This window comes from Anastrepha ludens, chromosome 2 (genome assembly GCF_028408465.1).
Source record: "Anastrepha ludens isolate Willacy chromosome 2, idAnaLude1.1, whole genome shotgun sequence".
NCBI lineage: Eukaryota > Metazoa > Arthropoda > Insecta > Diptera > Tephritidae > Anastrepha > Anastrepha ludens.
The window spans coordinates 151,512,882-151,534,845 of NC_071498.1; the positions used below are offsets into that span (position 1 = coordinate 151,512,882).

General features: G+C 37.7%; 1 protein-coding gene across 1 annotated transcript in view; it reads right to left on the bottom strand.

The window, feature by feature from the left end:
* LOC128855347 (RYamide receptor-like) overlaps positions 1 to 21,964 on the bottom strand; it is a 172,501-nt gene that overhangs the window by 110,916 nt on the left and 39,621 nt on the right. The window contains exon 2 of the mRNA XM_054090200.1: positions 18,350 to 18,463. Within this exon, the coding sequence (XP_053946175.1) occupies positions 18,350 to 18,463 (114 nt within the window). The remainder of the gene's footprint in view (positions 1 to 18,349; positions 18,464 to 21,964) is intronic.

Sequence of the window (21,964 nt, forward strand, 5' to 3'; positions counted from 1 at the left end):
ATTGATGTTATTTTGTTATTTATATTGTTATCTAATTTTGGAGTGTTTTAAACTCTGGCATAAATCGTAGATATTTTTAAATAGAAATTCCCAATTTTGCAATAGATGATGAGGTCGGTAACTGCTTGAAAAAGTGTTTGCCCAGAAATTTCATTTATAGGGTGGGCCATGTAAAATTTGCTTTTTGAATCGGCTATAAAGAAAAATAATCAATATTTTTTCAAACTTTTTTTTTATTTTGAAGTAGCTGACCACATCTTTATCCAGAGATAAACTTCTCTATGTTAGACACTTTGATCACTGGCCACTCTTAGGTCGACACTGTCAAATATTGAACGTACCCCATTTCGACTATGTCTGAAGCTGCGAGAATGAGGAGAAGGAAGAGTCTGCCAGACCTCTTCTTTGTCACTGTCCTACGTGGTATGCCACTAGGTTTTGATACTTTGGCTTATCGTTCTTGAATGATACTGAAGAGCTTAGGGATATATAAGTGTCAGCTAAATCAATGGGCTTCGCTTAAAACAAATTGGTTTCACAGGGAGTAGAAGGTGAATTGTTACTGTGGTATCACAATGGGTTTGAAACGGCTTAAGTGAGTTGGTTTAAAGACCCCCTCGCCACTTCTACCTACCTATTCAAGGCGAAAACACAGGTGCTGTGGGCCACAATGGCTACCGTGAAGAAGAAGTCCAAGCGTTGCAGATGGGTTATTTTAAGCATTAAAGTATTTTTGAACGTTTTTATTTAATATTTATTTAAGGCCAAATAATTTTAATATGGTTTTCTGTTCCTATTCCGTAAAACATAACTACATACATGCGAATTTGCATACATACAGCGAATGACTCAAGTCTACCTACAGCAGCATATTTTCTTATTTCCCAGAAAGTATACAAAAAAATAAAATAAACTGTTCATTCCTTTTTGCTTTGTTTAGAAATTTTAGAGGAGGACACTGTGTCTTTCTCAGCATTTCACACGAAAATAATTTCCTTTCACATCCAATGTTGGCACTTTGGTCTCATTTATTTGTAGTTGGTTCGAGTGAGTGCGCTTGCATAGAAAATGGCTAAGTCAATATCAAACAGTATATTTTGGTGCTTCTAGGAAAATGGAAGTCATTCTCAGACGATTAAATGTTGAATGAGAAAAAGAAAGAATTTGTATATTAAATTATTATAAAATTTATATCGACAATTTTTGTTAAAATCTTTAAGGGCACCATAAAAGCAGTGCAGCTCACAAATTGCTAAAGCAATGTACTGCGTTGAATTGATCAGGTAACCCCATTCGAAAGGGTGAGAAGACGACACCTGCACTTGTATCATCGAATCTTCAACTGTCTGTATAAACGGTACAATCAGTGAAATGTTATTTTCTTCGCCCTCTGTCCTGTTGGGAGTTCGGTTTTAAAAATTGTTTCTAGATATTCCATAGTAATTGCAAAATATTTAGAAATTTCTCAATGACGATTGACATTTACTTGGCAGCGCTCCCAGAGGTTTAAGGACGCACTTAAACGCATTCACGCATACACTCAAAGTTGTTCGCAGTAGTTGAGTTTGCTTATACGCCAATGTGCGGTTTTTCTAGTCACATTTATGCACACATCCATACGAAAAATACTTGTAGATGTGAAAGTGCTTGTGTTTGTTCATGCTTGCATGTATGTATTGAGGGGTACGAGTGTTTATTATTTACCAATTTGACATGAAGCCACCTAATTTTGTAGCTGTAACTCGGCCAATCAACCTATTCGACAGCCCCAGGGGAGAAATTAGTCCGGCTGGCAAGCATTTGCTTCAACGGCATATTTGGGTAAAATGTTTATTAATAACCAACATTCGTGCGTTCGTATGCTCGTAGTTAGTAGTGATGTTGGTTTAAACTCCCACAACGCGCGGCTCTACTAACTAGGGATAATATTGATTGAGGTGTCTCGGAAGTTTTTTGTTAGTGGAGACAAGCTTGGAAATTATTCAACAGCAAACTAAAGTTATATGTTTTTGGATAGTTTAAAAGCTAAAATGAATTGGGGTTTTAGATAAAAATAAGGTGGATTATACGAAAAATAATATTTATAAGAATCTTAAACTCGAAAATGTTTCTCCCTCACTTCCTAACACACAACTTTTCTTATAGTAATAAAACTAAATTGTCCACGCGTGTATATTTCTATGTAATATATATGGAAATATTATTGTATAATAGGGTTAAGGCCCATTTATTGAAAATGTTTTATCATATTTGATATCACTAAAGTATTGGGAGTTTCGAAAAGTTGAGTTATACTTTGCAGATAAATGATAAAATATCTGCGGTAAGACATTAGCGCCTCATTTATGGAAAAAAGAGTGCCTTTGTGAGGAACTCTGCCTTTCAAAATATTCAATATTTCTGTCACATATTTTTTTATTGGTTAGTGGGTAGTCTAGAGCTCGAAAATTTAGGGTATTTGCAGGAATTTTTTTAACAATAAAAAAAATTAAAGACGATACTCAAATTTGTTAGGCTTTTTATTTAATTCTTTTACGTAAAGAAATAATTTTGTTTTTTATTTTAATAATTTAGAAATCGGCGTTGAAGTTGACTCTCCCTGACCTGGACGGTGTTGTCCATTTTGGACAGTGACTGTAGCTTTGTCCCGTACTAGAATAAAAACAAAAATTGACAAAATGGCGCAGTTTTGAATTTGACAATTTAAAAATCAGGGTTTTCTCAGTTTTTTAATAAAAAAATACGAAACAATGGAAATAATAATCTTCTATATATATAAAAATGAAATGATGTTCTTTTGTACGCAATTTTTTGGGCCGAAACGAGGCCAATTTTATTCGTTCTTTTTTTCATATTATAGGGATCCACTAGGGGAAGGTTTTTAGCAAAAAAAAATTTTTTTTTAAATATTTTCTTCATATAAAAAAAGAAAAAATTAAAATATTGTACAAAACAAAACTTGCTCGATTCTTAGATTCTAGTAAGTTTCGAATCGACATTCATTTTATGTGTACAACTTTTTTTGAATTTTTCGTTATTATGAAACGATTTGTGTTGTGTTGTACAATAATTAAAGAGTCGAATACAGAAATTTCAAATGATTCGAATGAAAATAATGTTTCAATTCAATTGAGCAAATGCTTTCCTTGACCAATTCTAGATGGAAATGAATGCGTTTGCAAACGATGTTTTCGGCTATGAACAAATGTTGGAATCGAATGAAAAAGGAAAGAAACGCGAAATGATAAAAAAAATTCTTGGAAAATTTAAAATGAATGGTGCTTCATTGGAAAAATTCAAAGGTAATAAGAACATACACAAGATAAAGTTAGAATTCGAATTTTTAGATTTATTTTGTTTATTTCTCATTTTTTTCAGAAGTACACCACACAACAACTCATTCCAACTCTGATTTTGAAATCCTGTTGGAATTGGTGATCGATAATTTTGTCATTATAATGGTCAATGGAAATTTGCGTGTATCAGACCCTGCATATTATTTACCATATCAACTTTTTATGGAACATATGGACCAAATGAACACAAAAAAATAATTTAGTTTTGTTTTGATTTTTTGCAACATTTTGGTTTTCAGTTAATACAATAAAAACAATACTGTTTTTTCGTGAACACAAGTGAACACAAAATTCTAAATTTATTACGTTGTTTGTTTAGTATTTTTTTAGAAAAAAAGTAAATTTTTTGGTTTTGAGGAAATTTGTTCATTGTTGCTATTTGTGAAAGCGTAGATATTTGTAAGTATTTAACTATAATCCTAAAAGTTAATGGAATACCACTATGACACATACACAAAATTTTTTCAAAGGGGTGTTTTTCAAAAATTATAAAAAAAATTGTTTTCAAAAATTTTGAAGAAATAAAGTAAAATAAAAAAATTTCGAAAGCATGAAATTTTTTCAAAACCAAATTTTCCTCAAAGAGATAAAAGAAATTTCTTCGAAGAGGTGTTTTTCTAAAATTACAAAAAAAAAAGTCAAAAATTTTAAACAAATAAAATAAAACTTTTTCAAGGGTATAAAATTTTTTCAAAACAAAATTTTCTGAAAACCAAAAAAAAATGAAAAAAATGGTGTTTTCAAAGCATTTCATATTCAACTATTAATAGAGAATACATTTTTTCGAGGAGGTGTTTTTCAAAGCGGAAAAAAATCTTTTTTAACAAATCAATTTAAACTTTTAAAAAAGTATGAAATTTTTTCAAGAACAAAATTTTCTCAAAAACGTTAAATTAAAAAAAATAGTTTTTTCAAAATATTTAATTTTCAGCAATTAACTGAGAAGAAATTTGTTAGAGCGAAGTGTTTTTCAAAACTTAAAAAAACACTTTTTAACCAAAAAAATAAATCTTTTTTCAAAAACAACAGGAATGATAACATTGCCTAACAATTTCTGCACTTTTGCACAGTCTAAAGAGGCATTGACACAGAGTGTATTTCCAAACATAGTTCAACATTACAAAAACCATGATTGGCTCAGCGAAAGAGCAATTTTAGCTGGGAAATGATATAAATCAATATATAAATTCAGCTATTTTAAATCAAATACCTGGTGACATAGTTGCGTATAAGTCAATGGACACTATTACTGATCAAGATGATGTCGTAAATTATCCAACTGAATTCTTAAACTCATTCGATTTGCCAGGTCTACCACCTCATAATTTACGATTAAAAATTGGAGCACCGATTATTATGCTGCGCAACATTAATGTGCCACGACTTTGCAACGGTACCAGACTCGCTGTGAAGAAGCTAATGGGTAACATTATCGAAGCAACAATTTTGAAAGCGAAGTACAAAGGAGAAGACGTTTTGATACCCAGAATTCCACTGATTCAGACGGATTTACCATTCGATTTCAAACGTTTGCAGTTCCCTATTCGCCTTGCCTTCGCTATGACAATTAATAAGGCGCAAGGACAGTCTCTACAAATGTGCGGTATTAATTTAGAATACCCAATTTTTTCTCATGGACAATTGTATGTAGCTTGCTCACGAGTAGGCAAACCATCGTCATTATTCATTTACGCGAAAGATGGAAAAACCAAAAACGTTGTCTACCAAAAAGTGTTACAATAAAGTTCGAATGAAATTGTATCAAAGAATTTGCTTTGTTTCGTATTAATTTCATTCTCTTTCAGCAAATCATTGAATTTTTCGCCTAGCGAAGCGGGCGGGGGTACGCTAGTAAAATATAAAAATTATAAAAAAATCTGCAGACGATTCGGTTGAATAGTTCTTTTTTTCGTTTTTGACAACACCAGGCCTAAAAAAGACGTTTGGAGATAAATGAGTTGAAAGTTTGAGGTACAGGAGCATGCGGCCTATAATGGCCTGTAGAAGCTATAATATTGGGAATTTCCGCATGGAGGTTTCACAGTACATTCTTAAAATACTATACTATCGAAATATTAGAAAAACAAAAAACCGATTTTTTGAAATTTCTAGACCACCCAAAGGTTGCTCAAAAAATATGAAAATTATTAACATAAACCCACTGCGAAATGGTTTGCTGAATTGCGTTAGGATAATTTTCCGGTTTAGCAAAGGAAATATTTTTTTTTTTTAATTCATAAAGCCGGCTATAGAAATATTGGTAGCGATCAATTACCTTAAATTATTGACCTTTTGATGAAAACTGTAATCAAAGAGGGCCTCTCTCGACAAAACGCTCTTGAACGAAATGGAATCGATGTATTTCAAAAGACATTAATATGCAAAGCGAGAAATTTGTTCAAATGAGACATTAATGAGCGAAAAAGATAACTGGTTAAGCGAAGATGATATTGACGCACGGATGATAGAATACTTGGTTGCGCCTTCCGAATTCGCTGTGTCGTTAAAGCTTCCTGAAAAATCAAACTACAGTAGAGGGAATTACTTGTTTGTGGAGAGGAAGAGTAGGCGAAGAGTAAGCGAAAGCAATAGAAACTACCAAATAAGGTTCTAAATTACGCTGCGTCATTAAGTGCAGTCGAGAATACAATTTCCCTAAAATACCTCTGAATCGAGGATTTTAGATGGATGGAGAGAGCGGACGAAATGCAAAATAAGCAAATCGTTACAACCTCAATCGACGCTTGGAGACTAACGGCAGTCATAACTGGCTTTTAGTCTGCCGGAGAACAAGCAACCAAAATGGGCATCCCTCACAACATATACTGCTACAGTTGTAAACAACCGGAGAAAAAGGAAACAATCTTCCATTTCCTCAGTGAATGGCCTGCCCTATGGAAGGACGGAATGTTACCCCTGGGAAAACCGCTGTTCAAGAGTCTTAAACAACTGTCTGGCTTAGACGTTAATAATTTAATAAGGTTCTTAAACCGCACCGACTGGATATAGTCTTGCTGTAAATAGACGTTAATCAAGTTGCTAGCGAGGATGTGGTAACAAAATGGTGCAGAAGCGCTAGTTGAGTTCTGGATGAATCACCACTTAAACCATCCAACCAACAACCGCTGCGCCAGTCTGGTCGCCTGGAACTAGTGATGCGCAGTGGACAAACCTCCAGACATGCCAAAACACTGCCATTCGGACAGCGGCGGGTTGCCTCCTGATGTCCCCACTACAACACCTACACATCGAGGCACAGATGCTTCTTGTAAAGGAGCACAATAAAATGTTCAGCTAACAGTTTCTACTTGGGTGCTACCGTAGGTTCTACCCATGTAGACACCAGCTTGAACCAAAGCTGCCACAGATTCCACCCATGCATACACCTGCTTCAACCAAAGCCGCCTCCCAGGCACATCAGGACGCACCTCTTCAACTATCCATCAAATTCACTCATCTAGCACCTCTCTCCCTCTCACTCTGGACCTAACCTGTCAGAACAGCAAGCTTCCTGGGCCTACCATTAATCTACATTACACTGATAGGGTTTAGTAAGCTGCTACAACAACAACAACAACCTTATACAAGAAGTTATACATACACACATACACTTTCTTGCCACGGTGTCTTTCGCATAAAAACGCAAACAAATTGCATTTCGAGATATTTTTATAATTTACGATTTCACAATTTAACACGCGACAATTCGATTTCATTAGTTGGCTTAGTTTAAATATCACAAATTGCAATATTCCCAAGCCATGCACTGAATTTTCACAAACAAGTAAATTCTCCTGCTTTCCTTCGTTTGTTCATTTGCTTTGTATTGGAAAGAAGCCTGACGTCAGACTTGTCAAAATAGCGAAAAATAGAGTAAATGTTTTGGGAAGACGCCACTTTCAGTATTCAATTCGCCTTGGTATTCACGCTAGGCAAAACTGGAGAAGAGATTGGAAGAAAAGAGTAATTTTATAGCCTAGGGTGGGCTATGTAAAATTTGCTTTTTGAATCGACTATAAAAAAAAAGTAGTCAATATTTTTTCAAACTTTTTCTTTTATTTTGAAGACTGAACATTGTCATTTATGAATGAAAAATAATATCGTTCAAATGACTGCCACGACTGGCTTTACAGTAGGTCATTCGATCAACCCAATTTTTAAGCACATTTTCGATAGTTTGGGCTCCAATTTCATGAATGGCAACTTCGATTTCGTGTTTTAAAGCATCCATAGTCTCTGGATGGTTCGCATAACGGCTCTCGACAAAAAATAGTCCACCGGGCTTAAATCACAGCTCCGAGGCGGCCAATTGATATCGGTTTTCAAAAACGGTAGCCAAAAGTTCGAGTGTAACTTTGGCAGTGTGACAAGTTGCACCGTCCTGTTGAAACCAAATGTCGTCCATGTCATCCTCTTCAAAATCAATCAAAAAAAATGGCCCGATGATGCCGCCAGACCAAAAACCGCACCAAACAGTGATTCGTTGTGAATGCATTTGCTTCTCTACAGTAACGTGTGGATTTTCTGAGCCCCAAATACGACAATTTTGCTTATTGACGTAGCCACCGATGTGAAAATGAGCTTCATCAGAAGAGAAGAAGAAGACTCACCACTTTGGAAATAGGTTTCCAATATTTCCCAATTTTGTTCAAGCGTATAGCGTCCCATTTCGGAAATGTCAAACCTTTAAGTAAATTATGAACACATCTGGCATGTCATTTGTGTTACCATTCTCAAAAAAATAGGCAAACGCTATACGTGGTGGGCGTATAAAAAATTTATAAAATTCATTGACTAATGAACATTTTTCCCTCCTACTACTAGGCCTTCCAAAAGACGCGCGTAGGTGTTATTTTTAAATAAAACGTGGAAGAATTTAGATTCACTATTTTTATTTAAGATTCAGAAAATAGGACTCTTAAGATCTGTATGTGAAAAATTGCATCATTTAAATGTCCATCATGCGCGTCTATGGGTAAAATCGGCCAAACAAATGCCGAATTGTGGAGTTCGTTCAGTATCGATATTGAAGGTTGTTCAGCAACATTTTTCGGTAAAGCAGAATTTTTCCCAATAGACCGTCTAGTGTTTGGACTGCCACTGATTTGTTCACCCTTGACTGAACCAGTTTCCTGATAGCTTTTGACCAACCCTTCAATTGTCAATTCATTCGGATGATCATTTCCGCAAAAAAAAATCACAAATTTTACGATATGGGCATTTCCACAGAAATGTCAACCGAAGCCAAAAAATTCAAAGTCTATAAAATATGTTGTTTTAACATATTTTTATAGGGAATATATCAAATGTAACTAAAGTAAACAAATTTTACATTTGTACATACCACATTTTGAAATATTCGAATGCAAAGTCGAACCAGTGCAAAAGTTCCGTTTTAAAGATTTCTGTTGCATGTTTTGTTTTGATTAATGATCTTGATGAGATATATTATGCCGTGACATTTGCTTTTTTAAATCTCGGTTTATATGTAAAGAATGTAAGAAAAATGTAAAAGGAACGATGCGATTGCCAATTACGGTAAATTTTTTCTTTGATTTACCGTATAACTCGATGTCGCGTGCGACATTGAAAAAGAACATTTGTTGTCAGTGAGTCGAAGGTATTTGTACAATTTGCATCAAATATTAGTAGCAAATAGATATTTTTATTGCTGGAAAATAATCAGCGCTTTGCTCTTTTTACTTATTTAAAGTTTGTAGCGTGCGACATCGTAAGCGTAAAATGTACAGATTCAAAATAAATTTTCGTTCGAAAATATCTTTATTAGTATATGTAAATACAAAATATAAAATTTTTGAATGTAGATGAGTAAAAACGGCGGCGAGAAAAATAAGGCGAACTGTAAACGGTGGAGAGAAAGGTTAAAGGATGATGATTTTGCCGAGAATTATAGGTTGACGTACCAAAACGAAATACAAAGTGCTCATTTCAGCTACCGCCAGGTAACAATTTTTACTTGCGTAGCTTGGTTCACTGGTGCTTCTCAGTCGTTTGCAGTTATAAGCGATAAACTTACGCATAATAAACACGACGTATTTGTTTTTGTTTTAAGCCTTTTAATCGAAATTAAAAAGAATTATGGGCATTTTTCAAAAATTTTAATATTTTCTGATGGAAGCTGCGCTCAATTTAAAAATAAATACATTTTGACAAGCTTGAATGACATTATTAAACAAATTGGATGTATATATATGGAATGGAATTTTTTTGCTAGTTCTCACGGAAGGGGAGCCGTTGATGGAGTTGGAGCCGTCATTAAAAGAAAAGTTTGGCAAATAACAAAATCTAAAAACGTTGTTTTACCAGATGCACTATCGTTTTATCAATGTGCACAAAACAACACAAATGGAATTAAAATGTATTCTATGCCATCTGCTCAAATTGAAAATTTGTCTCTTCATTATAAGTTGGACGAAAAATGGAAGGAAGTGAAAAATATTCCAGGTATATCCCAGTTGCATTCGTTTTGTTGCGATGGTCAACAGTTAGAAGCAGCTTGGACTGCATATTCCACTAAAAGAACTTTATTTGACAATAGTAATACTATTCTCAGTTAAGTTAGTTTCCGTTCTTTGTTTTTACATAGTATATAAGATTAATATACAATACTTATTTTTGTTTTTCTTTATTGAAGATATTTTGTTAAGTTTATAATTTTGGTTGTGAAAATAAATATATTGAATATATTAAAAATCATTTATAATCATCTTTTTCATGTCTAATTACATAAAAAGTAAAAAAATAAACATAAAAAGTATGATGGAACAAAATGTCGCATGCGACATGTCGCGTGCGACAGTGATTAAAATTAAATAAAAAATAAACTACTTAATATTTTTGAATAAAATAAAAAGCATTATTAAGATACATCAATGCATAACATTTAAAAATTAGTCGCATTAATATATTTCTTCAGGTTTCGCTGAAAAAAGTGTTTGAGTTTTTTGCTTTGAAAGCGACTTCTGTTTTTGTCGCGTGCGAATGGCTTGGTTGTTTGTAATTATCTTGAAAACGAACAATTTCCCAAAATCAACCTTAGCACCAATCATAGTGCTCATCAAGTGCAATAGCTTTCGCCTTTTGTCAAAATAAAATAATGTTTTGGTATATGTTTTTTTTCACTTTGAATGCGTACGAATGTCGCATTCGACATTGGAGAAATGCCCATATGTTGTTTTTAAGGGGTTAGGGGTAGTCAGAATTAAAAAAAAATGGATTTTTGTTTGCATATTCTTAAAGCATAATATCATAAAAATATTGTGTGAAATATCATAAAAATATTTGAAGTGAATCCGACAAATACTTTTCGAGTTATTCAACAATTAACAAAAGGCGCTCGGGCGCTTCAGTTCGATAGCAAAACCTGAAATGCGTTTTTCTCAAAACTATGTTTTTTTGAACTGGTTATCACTGCAGCTTAAAAATCGTTTGGTAGATTTCAATAAAATTTATACTGCTTTGAAAAACATAAAAAATTCGTGGCTGGTTGAAGGATTTTTGTTTTTTAAAATTTCGATTTAAAAAAAGAATTATTTGTCTGTTTTTTTTCTCGAAAATCTGAAAAAATCTTTCCTGAGGCCGCCATGTTGTTAATTTGAAGAAAAACTTCGATCAGGCACAGGATTTTCTATAAATAAAACTAGTTTATGAATCTCCAAGGATGGAATTTCCACACAAACAGTTATTATTACAACATATTTTTTTTTGAAATTCGAAACAAGATGTATTAATGCTATGTTTTTATTTTTGTAAAATAAAGCAATTGACTAGCAAGAGAAAAAGTGATTGGAAATCATCATTTTTTTGGGCCTCTGACTACCGCTAACCCTTTAAAGGTCGACCATTTTTGTAGTAAGTTTCAATAATTTTAACGCGTTTTTCTATCGGTAAAAATTTTACAGCAGGCTACTTGAGAAATGTCAAAGGTGAATTATACTCGTACCTAAAACAGGTAGATGAATAGCGAAAAAGCCTTTTATAAGCCAGTGCGCCTCTTTTACGGGACACTTTATATGACAGCGAGAGCCATTACGAGCGCTTCGATGGAAAGGTTTGATGGATCCATATGCATTTCTGACCTCGAACCATTTTTTTTTTTTTTGGCGGTAAGGTTGGGTTAAAAATGCCTTCGCACCATATAGTAACGTGTGTGGTGATTTCACTAAAAATATCCCTCCTCTTCTCTTGGAGTTTTCCCTCAACCCCGGGACGGCTTCCGCATTGCTTCGAGGTAGAGGGCCAAGACGGCGTTACTTACTTACCTGCGCCCAGGGTCACCTGTTTTGAGAGACCTCAATGCTCTTCATGCTCTGAAAAGTTATTCATATCGCGCTTCTTTTTTCGGATAATATCCTCCACAAAAATTGTGACGGCATTCCATTTTTCTTCGTCTATCACCGTTTTCTCGATAATTTATTCAGGTGTAAATACACCAATAGCTCGTTGCAGACCTGTTCTCTCTACGTTCCACCTCTTGCATTTAAAGAAGGTGTGCTCCGCATCATCATACTCAGTATCTCCATATATGCAGTTTGGTTGGCTCACTTTACCCATTCGCCACAAATACTTGCGAAAGGACCCATGTCCGGACAAAACTGTGTGAGGTAATAGTTAACCTCACCGTACTTTCTTTCTACCCACTTTTTTAGATCGGCTATTAGTCTCGCGGTCCATCTACTATACCATTCACAGTTCCATCTTGCCTGCCAAAGTGTGAGTGTTTGAACTCTAATATCGGAGAAGTGTGGTACTGGGATTCCCGAGATTTTTGCCTCCCACCTCCGTTTGCGCTCTTGTGCTAGAATATCTATAGGGATGGTTCCGCTGATAACTAACACCGCTGCTTCAGATACTGTTCTGTATGACGAAGCCACCCTGAGAGCGCAGGTGCGTTGCACAGATTGCAGAGTTTTCCGCCGGCATTGCACCCTTTGCGAATCTGCCCATATTTCGCATCTGTATAAGAGAATCGAGTTCTCCCTGTCCATTAAAAGTTTTCGCTTGTTCTGCGTTGGACCTCCAAGGTTTGCCATGAGCTTACTTAACATGCCGCTTACTTTGGCAGCTCTTGTGGCAGCACGATTTATGTGCGCCCAGTAAGTTAACCTCGTATGTAATTTCACTCCTAGGTATTTGACCACTCTTTTTGTCGAGAAAGTGGCATCGAGTACTTGTATGTCTACTTCTAATGGGATACGTCTGTTGGTTAGAAGGATTAGCTCTGTTTTCTCTGTGGCCAGCTTTAATCCATGGTCTTCTAGCCATGTCTGAGCTCGGATCATCACCAGATTTAACTTCCTTTTGACTTCGTTAGTGTTTCAAGCGATTATTACAGCTGCAATGTCGTCTGCGTATCCCACTAAATGCACATTCTCAGGCATCTCTATTCGAAGGATTTCATCGTAGCTTATATTCCAGAGCTCAGGTCCGAGTATTGATCCTTGGGCCGCACCTGCTCTTATTTGTGTAGTCTCGCGCTTGTACAGCTTTCTCGCGCTTCGTATAAGAGCACGCTTTTGCTTAGATAGCTACGAATAATATTCAATAGATTATTCGGGATCTTCAATTTTACCTTTAACGCTTCAATTACGTCGTCCCAACTTAAACTGTTGAAAGCTTTTCTAATATCCAGTGTGGCTAGCTGTGCAGCAGCACTGAATGCTGCATGTTGCTTTGTAGTTAGTTTATTGTGACAGGATTTCATATTTCTAAACGATAGCACTGTCGGACTATAAAATGCCGTACCCACCGGATCCGCACTCAATCAAAACATTCATTGCACACATACAAGTACATACTTCACACACACACTTGCACACACAGCTGTATGAAGCGCGAAATCCCCGCTGACGCTGCTGCTGTTGCAATAAGAATCGATGTATGTGCATAAGCAGTAGCTTTCCCAGGATCCTGCAACCAACCGCAGCACTAGAACGAATCTAGCCGTTTTTATGTAAATATGTGTGGCATATAGTTTCCATATTTTACTGTTATGCCATGCAGCAAAGTAACTTGAGTAGCAAGCAGAAAAAATGTCAATACATATGGCTCTATTCCTCAGCACTTTTATGCGTGGACTTTGTGCTCATATTTTAAAATTTTCTGCTACACATATTTTTCATCTCCTATCCACTTGGCTGCTTTACTCACCACCCACACGGATGGATATTTTGTCGCAAGCCAGCATAATTGAAAATGTCATATTCCGCAAATCTCTGCAACTATCCAAGGCACCCAGACACTGTGTTGACAGGCTGTGTACCTACTTGAAAACGGACCTCAACAGGCGTACACAATTTATTTACTGCTATCCACAACTGAAATCGTTGCAGCCATGAAGAAGTAAATGTCTTAAAAGGCTTTGAAAAATGATGCACAACCGCCACTATAACTTATAAAATGCTTGGGTGAATAGGAGTAGTGAATGTGTTTACCATATATACAGGGTGGTAAAGCTAGCGTTTCGGTATTGAACTACCGATTTTTTTATTTCACTTTGAAAGCTAAGATAAAATTCACGGTGTGTCAGAAGTATGGGTTATGGATAGACAGTCACCAAATACAGGGTTGCCCATATTCGACGGACCCATCTGGCAACCCGGTATCTTTTGACAGAGACGTCTGATCGCTTAATGACATACCACGTTGGAAGCGTCAGTCCAAGCAGATTTTTCCCATCGAACAGTACACGCCACGCGAGCGCTCCCAAATTGTTGAAATTTACATACAACAAAAGAAGTCAATTGTGAAAACTCAACGTGAGGAAAAAAAATTTAATAATGTGAAAAGTTCGCCTTCTAAGAACACCATTAAACGTTTGTATGAAAGGTTTTCGACTGGTGATGCTCTTATGCTCTTTCTAATCCAAAGAGGCCAAATCAAAACCGACCAAGGCGATCGGATGAGAATATTGCTCTTGTACGGGCCAGTGTTGAGACGTCGCCAAGGACATCTCAAAATCGCCGTTCTCAGCAGTTCAGCATTGCTCGGACCACTTCACAACGAATTATCCGCATTGATTTGCATTTATTCCTGTATAGGATTCAATTGACGCAAAGATTGTTGCCTGCGGACAAGCCTCGTCGTTTGGAATGGGCCCAAAGAGTCATCGAAATGGTTGAAGATGACGAACAATTTTGGAACAAAACCATCATGTCCGATGAGGCTCATTTCTTATTGAATGGAACGGGAAACAAGCAAAATTGCCGTATTTACGCCACTGAAAGCCCTCACGAAATTCAGGAGGTACCTCTTTACGACGAAAAAGTCACTGTTTGGTGCGGCGTTAGTGCGAAAACGATTATTGGGCCGTTTTCCTTCGAAAATAAAGATGGTCAAGCTGTTACCGTCAATCAGGAGCGTTATCGCGATATGAGAACCACTTTTGTGATGCCAATTATTCGACGAAAGCGTATGAGGCAGTTCTGGTTTCAACAAGACGGCGCTCCACCACACACAGCTCACACCACAATCGATTTTTTGAAGAAATTGTTTCCTCGTCGTTTGATGTCGAGAAATGGCGATTTTGACTGGCCACCGCGTTCGCCCGATTTAACGCCACCTGACTCCTTCTTGTGGAGATATTTAACCCTAGAGAGATAACCCTATTGGAAGTTACGGAGAAGATAACCATACGTCTGTGGGACGTATCATAGTTTTCCTTTATGATGACAATATTTTTAGAAATATTTTTTACCTTTTTGTACTTTCGTTGATTCTTTATATATTTCCTTATTTTTTAAATGCATTTTTGGAGAACCTTTTTTTTATTATGTAAGAAAAAATCACATTTTCAGTATTCTTATAAAATAAACAAAAAAAAAACAAGTATTTTGTAAAAGGAACTGCCGTTTTCTTTAAAACTAAAATGAACACATTTCTTTCGCTTTTTAAGCTTATTTAGATATAACATTTATGATAAATAAAAAAAAATATTAAGTATCGTCAAATCAAGTACAAGTTTTGCACACTTCATTTTTATGTTCTCCGCATATAGGCTTAGTACATTTTACACACACCATTTTAGACATACGCCTTATTTTTGAGGGGCAATAGGAACAGTATATTTTTTTCTTTGGTTCAGGTTCTTCTCTGCCTCATTTATTGTCTCTCTCAACCTGTTGAGGCAATGCATCTTTGGTTATCTTTTAACGCAGCTGTCAAAACGAGAATTCCAATCAGAGCGCGGAGTTCGTGTTCACTTGTATCCCTATAAGTTGTTGTCGTCATTCCATCGTTACGTTTCAGGGATATTTCCACATTTGTCCATTTTACAATTTCCTGAATAATATCGTCGGTAAAAATGCATTGAAGCAGGAAAGGGGCTCAAGCAATCATTTACATTGTCTAGTAGGACCTCTTGCCGTTCGAATAATGTTGGATAAAGAAACTCTGCCAACGTTTTTACCTTTCGACGTTGTCCAGCAGTATTTACTTTTGCTTCTAATAGTAGGTTCAGAAAACGTAAGAATACGGCTATCTGAAGAAGAAACACAATTGGAAGATCCTGTAACTTGGTCCTCCAATAAAGCTGTGTTGATATCACGATCTTCACTGCCGATTTCCTCATCTTCGACATCGCTCTGAACATCATCTTCAAATAATTCATTTTTTGTTTCACTGTTATCAGATGATTCCGGATCGTCCGATAAACCTTGCAAATACGTACTTATTTCAGTGTCATTTAAGAATCCATTTCGGGCCATTGTTCTTGGTTTAACTGATGAAAAAACGAAATCACGATCAAAACAAATTTATTCAAATTGAGTGTAAAAGTCACACAAAAGCTAACCATACGTCTCCGAGACGTATGCGATCGCCAAAACTCAAAAAGTATCGAACTTACCACAAAAAAATAACCACCACCGGCAAGCTACTGTAGACGACTGAGAAAAATAAAAACAGCAACGTGGTACTAAAACATTCGAGAGAGGGAGAGCGAAAAATTAAAAAGGCATACGTCGCTCAGACGTAGGTTATCTCTCTAGGGTTAAAATCAAAGGTTTATATTAATAAGCCAAAGACCATAGAAGAGCTCAAGAATAACATCCGTGAGGAAATAGCCACTATTCCAGCCGAAATGTTAGCTAAAACTATGAAATTGCTGCAAAACGGACACAATACGCCGTACAGGCTGTAGGCGGCCATTTGGGAGTTATAATATTCAAAAAGTGATGTCAACAAATCTACTTGAACCAAATAAAACGACTATTATCGTCAACATCAAAAGAAGAAACACGTGGGTCCGTCGAGTATTGGCAACCCAGTCCTTTTTACCACCTGGACAAAGAAGGTCAAACTGTTACTTAAGGTAAAAGTCGACGGCACACCAATACCGTCTGTTAACAACTACAAAATCTTGGGAGTTACCTCCGACAGTTTGATCTCCTTCTCTGCATACACAACCACAATTGTTACTGAAGTCCAAAACCGCAACAAGGTCCTCAAATCGCTAGCCGGCAATACCTGGGGCAAAAACAAAGAAATATTGTTGGCGACATTTAAAGCAGTTTGCCGGCCGATTCTAAACTATGCTGCGCCTGTCTGGTCGCCTGAAACTTGGGATGCGCAGTGGACAATAAACTGCTCAGCAAACAGTTTCAACTAGAGTGCTACCGCAAGTTCCACCCATGTAGACACCTAACTGAACCAGACCTACCGCAGGTTCCCCCCATGTAAGCACCTGCTTGAACTAGAGCTGCCACAGGTTCCACCCATGTAAACACCTGCTTGAACCAGAGCTGCTACAGGTTCCACCCATATAGACACCTGCTGGAACCAAAGCCGCCTCCCTGGCACGACAGGAGACATCTCTTCAACTACTTCAACGAGATCCAGGACAAAACAAATCGACAACTAGTGGACCAGAAAGTGTTTAGACAGACAATGAACTACATTCATCGGGAGACTCTCTCCACCAATCACAGACGAAGAGCTCCAAAGTACGTTGTGAATATTATAGCAGGTTACGCACCTACTTATCCAGAATCGATCCCGACATACTAAACGTATGTCCAGCATGTGGAGGCACTCCGCACGATATTAACCACCTTTTCACATGCCCCAATCTGACGAAACAGCAAGTTTCCCGGACCTACCGTTAGATGAGCTAGACGAAGATGAACGGTAATCTATATTGCACTGACAGGGCTTAATATATTGCTACAACAACAACAACGCCGACCACCCAAAGACGATTCCCGGGTTGAATCTTGCAATTGAACCTTTCATTGAGGAATGAGTACTCAAACTGGAGAAACTGTAACGAAAAATATATTATGACTAATAGAATGAGCTGGCTGCAGCGCCACAAGCTAGGCTGGAAGACGAGGTGGAATCATCTCAGCCTTTTTCTCAACTGTCCTGCTTTTGTTGGGCCAAGGTTTAAATATCTGGGCGCTCACTTTTTCGCTACACCAGTGGATGTTGCGGACTTAAATATCACCAATCTGGTAAAATTCATCAGCAGTTTAAAGCGATTAACACAAACGTAAATCGCCGCTCGTTATTTGTTGTCCTCAAATCCTCTAATCCAAGCACTGGGTTCTGTCTGATTCCTTCTCTTTTCTGTTCCCCTCCCCTCTCCTGTATGATATCAAATTTTAATTGTTTGGAAGTTGTTTGCATCAAACTGTGATCCATATTTAAGGGTAAGTTTTACTCTAAAAAAATTTAATTTATTCAAGCATTCCTTATATCCCGCCCAAGTAAATTTTAAACACTAAGCACTAAATGAACCACCCTGTGCATAAATTTGTTTCACAGCGCTGTTGTACACACCCGCACATATCGAACGTTGCGCGCTTTGTGGTGCGTGAGTTCTACTATAAAAAATGTATGCATTAAATTTCAGAAATTATCTCACACAAGCACAAATGTGTCTATTTTTCATGCCAGTGCATATACATTTTTAAAGGCATCATATCCGCGTTACCTCCTTGTGGAAGTGTAAGTTATAAATAATTCTCACTCACCTCTGACACTCGACGAACCAGCGCTCCGGCTGCGCCAACTTGGATACGATGAGTATCGGCAGTGCCGTTGCCAGGGCAATAAACCAAACGCCTGCTATGATGAATTTTGCAAGCCTAAAACGAGAGGCGAAAACAATGAGGACTCGGCTATCAAATATACAATATAATAAATAGTAAACGCTTAATCTACTTGTACTGTGCGTAAAGGGACATATGCCAGCTACGGCAATCAACAAATAAAAATACTCAGTTTCACATAGGAGTGGTTGTGTGTGTGTGTGTGTGTGCTCAAGAGCAATTGGCTTAACGTGTTGTTGTTTGCTTATGAAGAAACTCAAATCACATTTGTGAGCCCATTTCCATTACGCGCATATTTCATTTTCGCCTTTTTCGTGCTATCCGGTCGTATATTATGACGAATTCTGGTTTTATTGAAATTCACATTATCTCAAATCACTTTGTTAATGGTGATAAAATTTTTATGATCGACCCCACGCAATGATAATAGAAAATATACGGTTGTGGGCATAAAAGCGCGGGCAGCTAGTAAGTTTGCTTATAAATTCATAGAGTGCGTACTTTTTTAGTACAAATGTATGTATTCGATAAGTGCCCTCTTTGAAAAAACTATGTATTTGTGAAAGTTAATGTGTACTTTAAATGGCAGAAAATTGTCATTGGACGCAAATAAAATTGTCCAAAATCAACGCGATTTTGTATCGACTTGAAATTTACATTTTATTTTACTAAAATGGAAAATATAAAACTACATATGTAGAAGTTTTTAGAAATTTCTTGATTAAAAAGTAAAATTTTTTTTTAAATTTATCAAATTTTTGTGAAATTTTTGAAAAGTTGAAAACTTTAATTTATAAGATTTTTGTTATACAAGAAATTATATTTTTATACAAAATTACCAAAAATAATTTTACGTAAAAATATAGGTTGTCAAAAAAGTATTGCGGTAGTTTTATTGAATTTTCAATTGTTCATAAAATTGGTTATAATAATGCGATTTAAGTCAAATATGCGCCGTTTTGTTCGATGACGAGTTCCCAACGAGATACCAACTTCATAATGCCCCTCTTATAGAAGCTCGCTTCCCTATTGTCAAAAACCTCGGAGAGCCAATTTTCACAGGACTCTCTTGTGGACAACTTCCGACTACCAAACTCGTTCGCCATGGACAGAAATAGGTGGTAATCACTTGGTGCGAGATCCGGACTATACGGTGGATGCAAAAGAACCTCCCATCCGAGCTCCCGGAGCTTCTGGCGCGACACCAAAGATGTGTGTGGCCTGGCGTTGTCCTGATGGAAGATCAAAGATCTGAGATCAAAGATGGCCTCTTCTGCATGAGTGCTGCATTCAAGCGGTCCAGTTGTTGGCAGTACAGGTCCGAATTGAGCGTTTGGCCATAGGGGAGCAGCTCATAGTGGATGATTCACTGCCAATCCCACCAAACACACAGAAGAGCCTTCCTGGCCGTCAATCCAGGCTTGGCCACCGTCTGGGCAGCTTCACCGCTTTCGACCACGACCGTTTGCGCTTCACGTTATCGTAAGTGATCCACATCGCCAGTCACCATCCGCTTCAAAAACGGGTCGATTTTGTTGCGATTCAGAAGCGATTCGCATGCGTCCATACGGGCAAAAATGTTTTCTTGCGTCAAGTCGTGTGGCACCCATACATCGAGCTTCTTTTTGAATCCAAGCATCTTCACATGGTTTATAACGGTTTGATGACTCATGCCCAGCTCTTGGACGATGCTACGGCTGCTACTATGCCGGTCTCTTTCGATCAATTCAGCGATTTTATCGCAATTTTCGACGACAGGCCTTCCGGACCGTGGCGCATCTGCGATCACCTCTGCACCAGAACGAAAACATTGAAACCATCGTTGTGCAGTGGAAATGGAAACTGTATCGGGTCCATAAACTGCACAAATTTTATTGGCAGCATGAGATGTACTTTTGCCTTTATCGTAGTAGTACTGTAAAACATGCCGTATTTTCTCTTTATTTTGCTCCATGTTTGCGACGCTATAACTCACGAACGACTAAAAGCAAACAACAATTAATCAAACACGTGTTAGCACGTGAAAAGAGCTTTCCAAAAAGCTCTAGCGTGAACCGATGCGACGAATACAACTAGAACTACGCGCTTGCAAAGACAAGCTTGCGGAAATACCGCAAGACTTTTTTGACAACCTTTCAGAAGGTCGCAAAGTGCGACCTAATATACAAGTTCGATATGCCAAAAGAGCCAACGGTGGCTGATTTGCGTTCGTAATTAGCCGGACAACAATGTCCGGTAAGGATACCCACCAAATTCGAGAGCTGGGGCTTTGCCAGCCTTAGGAGTTCCCTCGAGCGTCCCCTATCTACCAGTGGCCAGAAGGATCTCGCGATCTTGCACGTTTGCGCCGAGTACAGCGCTCGCTGAGTAGATTTTTTCCAAGAGCAGACCACAGGTTCTTAAGGGAATCCCAATCCTCTCATTTCGCGACGAAACCGTCTCCAAAATTCCCTGTGTAGCCAGCTCATCAGCCCAGCAGTTTGCCTCTATACCGCTGTGACCGGGCACCTAAATGAGCCTGATGTCGAAGTATTCGGATGCAATCGAGAGAGAAGGCAGACATTTCCTGACCAATCTCGAAGCACAAACAACAAGCCCAAGGCCCTTATTGCCGCTTGGCTATCGGAGTAAATATTTACTTCCTTAACGGTAATTACCGAAGCAAGCAACCAGTCCACTGCTTAATTAATTGTGAATACCTCAGCTTCAAAAACACTACAGTGGCCCGGAAGCCTAAATTTAAGTTTGATGGGAAGCTCCTTACAGAATATTCCCCCACCAACCCTTCCGTCCAACTTCGAGCCATCCGCGAACATTTTTGACATTCCTTGCCGCCAAATGTTGCACCCCGCCCAGTCATCGCATGAGGATATATGTATGAGTAGAAAACGATCCGCTCGGACCTAGCGTGGGTGTACAGTGATCCAGCACCATGGGGATGAACTCAAAATTTTTAAGAATGCTAGAGTGTTCGTAACTTAAGTCTAGCTTATGGCCCCAACACTTTAGTCTGATTGCGGCGCGTGCAGTGGTATTTTTTCCTCCAATGCCCACTGATACCATCCTTTCTAGCGAGTTCCACCAGACAAGGACTCCGTGTAGCAAGATTGGTTACCAAAAAGTGACTTTAGGCGAGAGACCCCATCTTTTGCCGATAGCGCCCCTGCAACCATACAAGGCGACTGTTGGCTTCCTAATTCTCTCCTCAGTGTTTGGATTCCACGTAAGACCTCTGTCAAGGATAAGTCCCAGGTACTTCACCTTGTGAGAGAGCACCAATGGAGCGCCCGCTATTGAGGGGAGAAACAATTTAGGTATTTTGTATTTCCTCGTATATAGGACGAGCTCCGTATTCAGATGATTTATCGAAAGGCCGCAATTCGCGGTCCAATTCATAACTAGATTCAGATTACCCTGCATCAGTTCCATCAGAGTATCTAGAAACTTGCCTCTGACAATAAGTGCCACGTCATCCGCATAGGCAATCACTTTACAGCCCCTCCTCTCCAGCTCCTCCAGCAGACCATTAATTACGGC